The 11935-nt window shown below is 39.9% G+C and overlaps 1 protein-coding gene across 1 annotated transcript; it reads left to right on the top strand.

Annotated features, from left to right (window-relative positions):
* The first annotated feature begins 1029 nt into the window (after positions 1-1029).
* On the top strand, positions 1030-4693 carry LOC148024357 (uncharacterized). The gene is made up of 3 exons (XM_087693974.1): positions 1030-1456; positions 1664-2296; positions 4329-4693. Exons 1-2 carry the CDS (start codon positions 1426-1428, stop codon positions 2278-2280), a joined length of 648 nt encoding a protein of 215 aa, XP_087550100.1. The 5' UTR covers positions 1030-1425; the 3' UTR covers positions 2281-2296; positions 4329-4693.
* The last annotated feature ends 7242 nt before the right edge of the window (positions 4694-11935 follow it).

The raw sequence follows: 11935 nt of genomic DNA, 5'->3' as shown, positions 1-11935 counted from the left end.
TTACTAAATAATAATTGATGTGGAGGGGCTTTAAGGGTAAGTAGCAACTATGTACATCTAACAAGACTAACAATGAAAGTGCATGAAAGTAGGAGGAAGAAATGAGATCAATAGGTAGGATATGTGGTTAATACTTGTGTGTATAGGAAAGTAAGAAAATGTCGGGGAATGATGGGAAGGAAAAGGATGTGCTACATTGTATATATGACAAAAAAAAGGGTAATGTTGTGGTGGGACTCAAGGATAGTGGGTGTTGTAGATGAGTTGTTTTAAACAATGAGTCACATGGAAGGGTAACAATGAATATAAGAAAGGTGGAGATTTGGAGGGTTTGCGAGATAGTGGTGTTGTGTACAGGGCAGGATGTTGGGTGTTGTAGATAAGCTATTTGAATAATAAGTGATGTGGAAGAGGGTAATAGAATGGAGCAAGATTTGGAGGGCCTTAGGGATAGTGGTGTTGGATCTTGCTGTTGTGTATAAGGTAGTATATAATAGAATAAGTGAGGTGAAAGGATTTAAGGGGGCAATGTAGTACATTAGAATTTGAGTGAATACTACGCAAGGCCAAAAAAAATGAAGGTGCATGACAACGATTGTAACACAATGATGTGAGGAGGCATGGGTAGGGGTATGTGGAAGGAAATGATGTAAAGAGCTAGATTGTTTAAAGTTAGAAAATTCATAGGGAAATGATATAAAAGAAGGGCCCATGAGGTGCCTAGCTAGATGGCATGTAAGGCACATGCTTAGAGAAATGATGTAAAGGGGGGGGGGGGGATGCTAGCTAGATGGCATTTGGAAGTAAGGAGTGTCGTTTGAAACTTACAAGGGCGTGAGGTGGTGAATAGAGAAAAGGGTGAGGAAAAGGAAAATATTGTGGGCAGCCGTTGGGATTTTGGGGTTGTAGTTTATAGAAATGCGGGTGGGGTGGGGTGGGGCGGGGGAGAAGGGGAAGTATTTTGTGTCACTCGTGTTCGATAAGAAGGTAGGTTTAGGAGGAGAGGCACTCGAGAGAAGGAAACGTGGAAGGCACTGCATTTACCTATATTTTGCAATGCGCATATATATATATATATTACGTATATAATGGGCAGATACTCGGCTACTACCATCCATCCATCGGTTACTTTTCCCACCCACCAACCTACCGATCTTCTCTCATGAGACACAAGGCAGAGAGAGAGAGCGAGCTCTATCCGGGAATCATCAACTTATTTATTATAGTAGAACTACGAGATCCATATTGTTGATTCTATCGAAGTTATTTTAAGAGAAAATTTTCATCATTAGGGCTCCACTCCCCTTGCCTTATACTAGGCTAGAGGAAGTGGCATTCCTGCTCGTTTATCTGTTACTTATAAGCTGTTTCAGACATACACAGCCAGAGAGAGAGAGAGAGAGAGCACTGCCTCTTGCTGAGAGAATGAAGTCCGCCTTCACGCTTCCTGAACAACGTAATCCTGCGGCATTCTTGATTATTCGTTCATTAATTAATTATTTAATTAATTAATTTCCCCTTTCGTTGATGCCTTTGTTGGGTCATAACAGTTATTGTTAATCCCTATTTTGGACACAAGCTGACACAAGTTGCAGCCCTAATGCATGTCGTCTGCTTCTTATAAATTTCTGTTCTGACTTCTGGTTTTCTTCTTGACCGATAGGAGGAGGAAAAGCATTGAAGATTGCCTCTGGCGAACCACCACCACCACCTGCACCATCATCTTCATCATCATCGCCACCACCCTCACCACCATCGCCATGTGCAGGCAATGGTTCTTCAGCAGAATGTCTGCAGCTGCATGCCAGCCACCATCCCCTCCATCACGCAGGTGTAGCCTACCCCCTCATGATGGCCGGCCTGATCGCAATCATCATCCTCCTCTTCGCAGCCGTGGGAGTGCTCATGTTCTGCTATATGCAAATCCTTTTCTCCTTCAACACCTGGCCCGCAGCTGCACCGCCAGCGGCTGCAATTGCTGGGGGCGATGCTGCGGCCGCACTCCGCAGCGCGGAGGCGGCTCAACATCCTGATGCTGGTGGTGGTGGTGGCGGCCATCATCATGGTAGCATCAGGTCCCCAAAACATGGCCTGGATGGCAGCTCTGCTGAGCTGGAAGGGTTGAATGGCAGCAAAGGCAAGATGGATGGAAAGCAGCTCATGCAGGTGATCATGGCTGGAAGAAGCACGCCAAGTTTCTTAGCCTTCCCCACCTTCAATTCTCACCATAGTACACTACCATCATCAGATAGAGATCTGGAGTTACAGTCCATGAGATAAGAGCCTGTCTAACAAGGTTCTCTCTCTCTCTCTCTCTCTCTCTCTCTCTCATATCAATATGTCCCAAATTAGCATCCACTATATTGCACCGATCTTTCTCCATAGATTGGGAGTACTTAAAACGATTGTCTTCCTTACTGTTGTACACTAATCTTTCTCCATAGATTGAGTACCTAAACCTCAACACTTGCCTTCTCTCGGGACTATACACTAGTCTTTTTCCATAGACTTGATTACCAAGACTTACGGTTGAATCTACTTTAAGCAGGTTTTTCCCTTTCCTCATAACTATTGGGTTCTACTTTAAGTAGGCTTTTCCTTTCCTTAGACACATCCAAGTATTGGGTTCACTAAGTGTATGTTAATTTATCTCCTCTTAGGACAAGCTTTTGCTTTTGCCATGTGATTGACTCAACATGAACACGGAAGGTTCCTAATGGTCTCAAATGCTTTTTGGAAAAAAAAAAAGACAAAAGCTAGAAATGGCAAAGCATTAAGAAAAAAGACTAATTCATGCACAACTACCCTAAAGTGAAAAGCTACTACAACCATAGACAATTGCCTGGTCTAGTGCAAAAATCTTCCACATATCACGGTTATTAACATCCTTGAGAAAAGGTATGTCTATGGTTAATCTTTTAGGCCAACAATCCCTTTTATAAATAATACTAGCAAAGCTAACATCTTGGAGAAAAGGTATGCCTATGGTCAATCTTTTAGGCCAACAATCCCTTTTCTAAATAATACTAGCTACTTTGCACCAAGATTGGGTAGGTGGGAGGGTGTGCATGCGTGGGCGAGTGCATACCACATTTTATGGGGGAGTTGTGCATGCGACATGTGGCAATTGCATAATAATAGTAGTAGATGCTTATTACTGAGTCTAGGCGCGGAGCGCCTAGTATTACTTCAATAGAACATCACTAGGCGCTCCGCGCCTAGACTTGCCCCGGCGTCGGGGCGGGCACGATATTTGCGGGGGGTTGGGTGCTGGACACGTGGCACCTGCCTCCACGTTCTCTTTTTTTTTTTTTGTGGGGGAGGTAGGGGCTGCCACGTGGCACCCGCTCCCCACCTCTCCTTAACTAATAGTATAGATATAGAAAATTGCATAACATCCTCAAAATGATAATAATATCCATGAAAGAAGTGAAATGCTAAAAAAACATGATTCTTGCTCAAGTAAGCTCCTTAGATAGATCGTCATAAGCATTCTTCTATAGAAATCACATCTTTGAAGTAAATTTTATATATTGGGAGCAACAACTTATTTAAGACAATTTATATCAAATAAGGATCCATTCAATAGATTCAAGAGATAGGTCAGTGGACTATTTATTTCTAGGTTGAAAAGTTGATTTAAGGACTTGTGAATGGATGCTCAATGATGCATTAAAAAACTTCTCTTCAAACTTCTGATCTATGTAATGCTACATTTGTAGGACGATTCCATACCTAGGTTGGAAATGTTTGAATCTTGGTTCCATATTCAAGTCGACAAGGTTTGGTTCTATATTTAGGTCGACAAGGTTTGGGGATTCAAAAACTATAGCTCTTGATGGTCTGTAAGTCCTTTTTGGAAGTAGGAGCTTCCTAATGTGGTTAAAAGTTTTCTACTAGAGACTTCTAGCTAGAGCGCTTCCAATTGGTAGCACACTACTTAACGACTGCAACCACATCAATCCTAGTTGGAATGACTATAGCCACGTCAATCTAAACATTGTTTAGCTTTTGTTTAAAGTGTTAAATTGGATTTTTCATATTTGTAAGCTAACCCTAGAGACACATGTTCATCTCTTCCTTAGATATTTAGATTTAGATCATTTTTTGGAGAAGAATTTTGGGTTTTTAAAAAAATCCATTTTGAAGAAGGATTTTGGGTTTTTTTAAAAGGTTTCCAGTGACCAAAATTTCCAAGAAGTAGCTTACCTTGGGAGACTTTGATCATGATTCCTAACATGTTTTTCTCCTTGTGTTGCAATGTAAAACCAAAGAGCCTCAAGTTGTGTTTTAAAGTTTTGTGATATCTAATATATTTTTTTCTTCAGATGCTCTAGAAAGGACTTGTTTGCCTTGGGAGGCTTGATTATGATCCCAAGATGTTTTGCTCCTTGTGTTGCAATGTAAAACCAAAGAGCTTCAAGCCGTGTTGTAAAGTTTTGTGATATCTAATAGATTTTTTCCTCAAGAGATGCTTTAGAAAGGACTTGTTTGCCTTAGAAGACTTTGATCATGATTCCCAAGATGTTTTGCTCCTTGCGTTGCAATGTAAAACCAAAGAGCTTCAAGCCATGTTGTAAAGTTTTGTGACATCTATTTTTCCTAAAGAGATGCTTTGGAAAGGACTTGTTTGCCTCTAAATGGACAAAAGTGCATTCCCTATAATCAAGTTTGGTACAAAACTCCTCTCAATGAACAAACGTATACTTCCAATGTATAGGATTGGCAAAAAAATCTTTTGATGTCATGGTTATCAATAGTCTTGAGTACATGGATTCTTCGAGGGTGGGCAAAATCCATTGGGAACCAAAGATTTGGAATTTTGAGAATGTATATATTAGCTAGGAGATTCAAAAGGTTACAAAAGCATGATCACTACTTCAAAATATGACATATAATTGGATAGTTTTTTAATGTAGGGTCCTCTCAAATAAATAGTATATTTAGGAAAGAATGTTTTGAAAAATTAGGAGGTGGGATGATTGGACATGTTATAAAAGCATGATCACGATTGCTTCAAATCATGCTTAGTTGGTTAAACATATGCAAGGGCAAAGACCCATTCACATAAAGTAAGGAGATGCCTTTTGAAAGGATTGATTTGCCCAAAATGCATTCCTTATAGTCATTTTTAATACAGAAACTCCCTTGATGGATAAAAGTCCATCCCTGTAAAAAAGTAAGAAGATACCTTTGAAAGGATTCTGTTTGCCAAAAGTACATTCCTTATAGTCAATTTTGGCACAAAAATTCCCTCAATGGATGAGCAGTGGGGGGGATAAAGTACATCCCTATAAAAAGGCTATTAGACAAAATATATAGAACATCATGGCTATCAACATGTTTGACAAACTAAATTTATATTCTATTTTTTTAGTATTGGATGTTCATCAAGATAATGCCTTTGTGAATAAAGAAATCATTGGATAATATTTTATGTAGTATTGGATGTTCATCAATATTTTGCTTTTGTGAATGAGTGAATTGTTGGATGATATTTTATGTAGAGTGTTGATCAAACAATGCTTTAGGAAAAAGGCTTTTCAAAATACTAGGTTCTAAAAGTAGATAAATGAAATCACAAAAGCATGATCACTATTGCTTCAACATAGACTTTTAAAACAGGGATCCCTTTAGTGGCTAATGTTTGCCAATTGGCTAAAATTTATATATCCACAATTTTTTTAAAAAGTTGAGTAGGTCGAGTTATAACTTTGAAATTTTTTATTTGCCCACATTTATAAGGTATATTGAGTTCATGAAGGCTCTTTTGCCAGTCATGCATAGAAAAATTCAAAAAATAGGTTAAATTAATCCCAATATTTATACGCTTTGGGGTATATATAGAAAGATTCACCACATTATACTAGGACCTATACTTAAGGTTTCTATAGATATTAATCGCGTCATTATATTTGTGAGTAGAAACATTCACACCCCTAGGCCCTTGTTAATACCTACTTTCATAACCTACATATAGTCATCCCATAATTTCGCTCTCGACCCCAAGGTCATTGAGGATAGGTCTATTGACCTTGTCAAGATCTCAACTAACCAGAATCCTGCAGACTTGCTCATGAAAAGCCTCTCTACAGAGCGCTTTGCCTTCCTTAGGATTTTGATGGGCATTGGATGTGCATAGCCCAACATGCTATTTTTAATGGTTGCTTTTGATAGTCATTGAAACACTTATCCCCTCTTATATAATAAAAATTACACAACTCAACCGAACAAAATATGAGCAACAAGTAGAGAATACACATCAAATATGAGAAGAATAGAAACTTCTTTAATTCCAAACAAGCTGATACAAAGATGGGTTTGTCCACCATATGCTTCCACTATGAAGCTTAGGTGGTGATTTGCAAAGAGCTTAAAACTAGCTAGAAGAACTCTTACTAGATGAGAGATAGATCGATGATGGATTGGAAGGGATCTTCATTTTATAGCCCAAGAATTCCAACCATATTATGAAACTTCCCTAATTAATCATGGAATATTCTCTTTACAATCAAGCTAAGAGCACTGCCCTCAAACCCTATCGGGGGGCCAATTCCATAGTCCCACGACTCCAAAATAAGGGTCTGTGATAACTCCCACACCCTGCTATAGTGGGCCTCGAGTTTCTACCAACCTAATTGCTCTATCTAATCCAAAGGCTAGATCCAAAAAGGTCACTTTTTTGCCATTCGATCATATAGACCTTATATGACGTACAAGTCAAGACCCCACCAATGTCTGAGCTCACACATGGCTTATCCTCATGGTGGGGACCTTGCAACTTAGAGTACCATGGATCATTGGTGATATCTTACAAGGTTGGGGCATTGAGCATGTCTAATATATATAAGTGGCGTCCAATTGATACTCTCCATTAAAGATAATATACAAAAGTACACATTTCAAATATGGAATGTTAGGACTTGAGTGATAAGGCTCAATGGATGACTTGTAATTTTTGTGGATGGACAAGGTGGTTGCTAATAGCTAGCTTATTTAGGCAACAAAGATGTTGAAGAAGAGATCATATGTTAAGTTGAAGAGCTATAGTTCTTCATAAGCTTCAATCTCTACAAGGAAAAACTCACATTTAGTTGCTTCCTAAGGGGTTCTAGCCTTCTCATGTATAGGATACATAGATTAGGAGATCATGATGCCTAGGTATGTCCCATACTAAAGGACCCAATCCATATCTACATTGTAGTGTAGATATTACATGAGTGCACTTGCTTATAGAAGCTAATACATAAGTATGTAAAACTACCCATTTGGTTTACTTCTTTATGTCCATTATCATTACATCAAGGATAATTTCCATGGTCAAGGGATGAAAAATATTATTGTGACAATGATGAGGAAAAGGTGGTTACAAAGAAGATTGGATAGCAAATATGCATGCAATTTGAGTGATAAATGAAGAGTATGTCTCCTTTATGACTCAAACACTAGTGGAGAGGGTAGTTGTTGCATGAGGAATCTTATCATTGTAAAGTTCCTCTTCTACATGTGAATATGTTTCTACATGGATGCTCTATCTCTCACCTCAATCTCTATCTCTTACCTACTTCACTCATTCTCTTATGAATGCAAGCAAACAAGAACCACATAGTTAGCTCAATCATTAGGAAAAAGATCTCCATGAAATGGATGAAAAAGAAAGCTTCCAAAAATCTTAAGAGTTAATGCAAAAGGACATAATTCATGAAAACAATTTCTCTTGATGTGGAGAGTGCATCTAAATCGGCCCCATGAGTATCCAAAAACCATGCAAGGTGAAGACCTACTTGGACCCCAAACATCAGCTAGAGACCATATATAAAGTAAAGAATTAGGTCAAAGAAGCATAAAACCAATTTGAGGTGGTAGTTGAGGAGATGGATAGGAGTGATGATGGACTCTTATGCACAAGAGCACCTCAAATATTATTAGTGCCAAATTGTTTGAAAATCCTAGTCTCACGAAGAGCCTTACATACCATTAGACCTCAACATTCCAACCATAAGTAGTATAGACCAAACCAATTCGAGGGAATACACTAGCATGATAGTTGAGATAGTTTCCAATGACTTCATATACCATTAAGACTATTTCTTAAAGTAATCCACCCATTCAAAAAGCCTTTAAGACATGGATAAAAGGTAGACAAGACATCAAATCTAACACAAAGTCAAATCCTATGTGCATTAAGAGTTAGCAGATTTGGGAAAGGAGCTAAGAGGCATGTAATTATTCTAGTTCTTGCCCTAGGAGATACTACAAGCAAAGGAATAATAGATTCAAGCACTAGAGGTAGCATAATCAATAGTCGATTACTAGAAGCATGGGAAAGTCCACCCATCAAGAACATACACTTCAACTTAATTGTGGCTGATGGATCGACAATTAAACTCGTTAGAGCTCTAAAGGATTGGCTGACATAGAAGTATGATTCTTAATTACTCATTGTAATGAGCACTATTGAGTATTATCTTCTCTTAAGAAGACCTATGATGAGTAATATAGGACCACAAAGAATTGTTGAAATATAGGATAAGGAAATTCATGTAGAAAGGGAAACTTGGAAAACCTCTCTTATAGATCTAGATGTCATATCAAGTATGCTATTAGGTTATGGAAACCCACCACCAAAGTTAGCCACGTGAACAAGTACACCCTCCCTCTTCTATAGGATTAACAAAATTCAATCGGATGCATATGCCAACAACCTTGGACCTACCGTATAAAGGAAAATTTAGGTGTACTAATGCTAAATTAAGTGCTGAAAAGTATATAGCATGGGCACCCAGACATTATACTAGCTTAGAATCTAAAAGTTAGATAAAAAGCGTGCCCTTGTTGATGCTAAACGACACAAGAAAGACATTAAAAGTGCTTCAGATAATAGATCTCTGCTTCAAAGACGAGCCTAGAATCCCTTGAGCTTACTTTAGACCGATTACACACAACACGTGTGCCAATGCCCGCCCTTAAAATTGTCTGGGTATTTAGTTAGACAGTGAGCGCAGAAGTAGCTTTCAAAAAGGTGTTGTTGGCCCATTGGTAAGGGCTGAAACCTTGCATTCTAAAAATCATGAGTGCAATATCTATAAGAAACACTCTAGAATGTGTTGTTGGCCCATTGGTAAGGGCTCAAGCCTTGCATTCTAAATATCATGGAGTAACTGTAAGAAACACTCTAGAATCTTGGGCCTTGCATTCGTTCGTCGACGTATTATCCGACTGCCCTTGCATTTTAATTTTTGTCCCCGGCCGGTGGGCCGATGTGTAACGAGCCCTACATCAGATTCCCCACATATTGCACCCCGGACTGTCGGCCGGCGGCGGCGGCGGCGGGCCTATGTGTAACGAGCCTAAGGATCAGATTCCTCGCGAGGAAAGAATGCACGTTTTATCGACGCTAGAGGAGTGCAGCAGCGGTGGGGCCGGTAGCGACCAACGAGCGGGGCGTGGGCGAGCACGACCAGAGACGGTGGAGCCTTGGCGAGAGGAGAAGGTCCAACGAGAGGAGCTGGGCAGCAAATTATGATCAGTTCTATAGAGAGAGAGAGAGGGGCAAGCGGCGATGCGAGCAAATGGACACGCGGTGCCTGCAAGTAGCGCATGGGCGGAGCAGTCAGGCAAGCCGCCATGTGGGCACCTCGGACGACAGGCAGGCAGGCTCTACATGTGAATTTACATATGGTAGATTTTATTCCATACATCGCTCCTGAAGAGGTGATATCCCTTGCAAAGCAAAGCTTTTTTTGTGACAGTCGAGTTGCCTACACACCGCATGACCGCCGCGTCGGTCCTACACGCTGGGCCGCCGCAAGACTTGATCGGGGCTATGTCAATGGTGCCCAAGAGTGACCCATCACTTCCGAATTCTAAAGCTTATGCAAGGAACAAGTCTAGAAGGAGGTCCGCCAGCGTCACTAGAGAGAAAGTCCCATTTACTCTAGTCGAGAAGTTAGAACCCAAGCGTTGCTATCCTACCTAGAATCTTGAATAAGATACAGGATTTTCTGAAGACACGAGAGAAAGAAAGGGTCAACGCTACTCGGGTCCACCAGCTCCAGGCGGCAATTGTCATTTGTGAGCTTCAAGGGGGAGCCCCACAGCAATTTCTTTTTTCTTTTTAGTGCCTTGAAGCAAAGCACAAGGAGAAGAAGGTGAGCATATCAACATGGTAATATATGTAGGGATGATATGTGGATTGGAGAGGTCCTCGATTTGTACCTATCATGGATTATTGGTAAAGATCCTGGTTAAGGTGGTGTTGTAGAAGAGAAGATCGAGCAAATTCTCGAGTGTATCCACTCCTAGGTCCCCATGGAGAAGAGAACCCTCCTCGATCACCCTTCCACCAACAGCTGAAGAGCTGCAAAGTGTGGTCATGAAGAAACACAAGTCATAAAAGAGAACCCTCTTCAATTACCCTTTCATCGAGTGTGGTCATGAAGATGAAGAAACACAAGTCACCTGTTTCAAATGGACTACTAGCAACTAAATTTTGCCAAAAGTTTTGGGATGTATTGGGTTCAAACATCTACAAGCTACTCAACAACATTTGAAGGAGTGGGGAGATGCTTGTTGAGGTGAACTGCATCCTTATCAAAATAATTCTGAAGTTTCCAACCACATCCAAGCCTAGCTAGTAAGAGGCCATTGACCATGTTGAACATTGTGCACAAAATCATGTTGAAAACAATGGCTTGGCGTTATTAAGCACCTACTCCCTAAGCTACTTCATCCCAATAGCACAGGTTTATACACAAGAGAAAAATTCAAGACCTTATTTAGAATCTGATTACTGTCACTCATCACACACTAGCTCTTAAGAAATATTATTTACAAGTAAATATGGAATTTGAAAGGGCTTATGATAAGGTTTCTTGGCAATTTATGATATGTGTCATGAATGCTCTTAGATTTGGGGAGATCTTTTGTCAAATGGTAGAGGCTCTCTTCACTCATGTATCCACAAAGGTCACAATAAATAGCTATCTATTAGAGGGTTTCACACTTCCAAGCTTGGTTCAACAAGGGTGCCCTTTGGCTCCTGTACTATTCACAATGGCCACAGAGCCCCTGCTTAAAGCAATTATGGAAGAATGGAGGAGGGAGTAATCAAGGGTATTCAAATCCCCAATCAATAGCAATTCATTATACAAATGTTCATAAACAACTACTCCAATGTCCTCGAAGCTGAAGAACTGTCACAGTGAAGGCTCTTTTGCAAGTCGATGATGACTTCTCCACTACATCTGGTTCTGAGATTTACCCTAGCAAAATAGAAATACTCTATATCATGTGGGGAGCATCTACCTAGTGGATTAGTGCTCTTGGTTTCAAGACAATCCCACAGGAAAGCATAATCAAATAGTCGAGCTATCTTATAGGCAATGATCACCATGATATGATTATGTTTTTGTGATCTCATAACATAAAACATTACTAGCCCTAAGATTTTTTGTTAATAACATTAAAATTAACATTAACTGGCTAAAATTGGTTGTGTCAATTAACCCATTGGAAGTTTAACATATCCTGCCAAGGTATTACGGTAGCCCAACTGGCCCATCAAGATACCAAAAAAGCCTAGTGAGCCATCCAAACATTAAAAAAAACCTCTACATGGAGGATCTTGGCTACAATTGTCACTTTTTTAGCTTCCAGGTCAGTCTCTTAGGGTGTACATTCTTCTTAGGTCAAGAACTCTTTTACAAGGCAAAACTCTGAGAGGATCCCATACATTGAGTATATAGTTTTGACAGCCAGGTTCCATTTTGTGCACAGAAATACTTCAAAACAAAGAACCAAAGTGTGTGGCATACAAGATCAAGTTGCTTATTCCAATGAGAGGAAGAGGTAAGCTTGATTGTCTGCTAGTCGTGGTTCTTGTTTTTGAAAAGACATTGGGGCAATCGCAAAGTGCTTTATATCTTGGATATTT

Source organism: Lygodium microphyllum, chromosome 15 (assembly GCF_053477565.2).
Source record: "Lygodium microphyllum isolate KBCC chromosome 15, Lygodium_microphyllum_v1.1.10, whole genome shotgun sequence".
NCBI lineage: Eukaryota > Viridiplantae > Streptophyta > Polypodiopsida > Schizaeales > Lygodiaceae > Lygodium > Lygodium microphyllum.
The sequence above is the reverse complement of the archived record's forward strand: the minus strand, read 5'-3'. Positions and strand labels throughout refer to the sequence as shown.

Coding starts and splice junctions, on each gene's coding strand:
- LOC148024357 (XM_087693974.1), top strand. CDS start 1,426: ATGAAGTCCGCCTTCACGCTTCCTGAACAAC. Junction 1,457..1,663: donor CTTCACGCTTCCTGAACAAC/GTAATCCTGCGG, acceptor CTTGACCGATAG/GAGGAGGAAAAGCATTGAAG.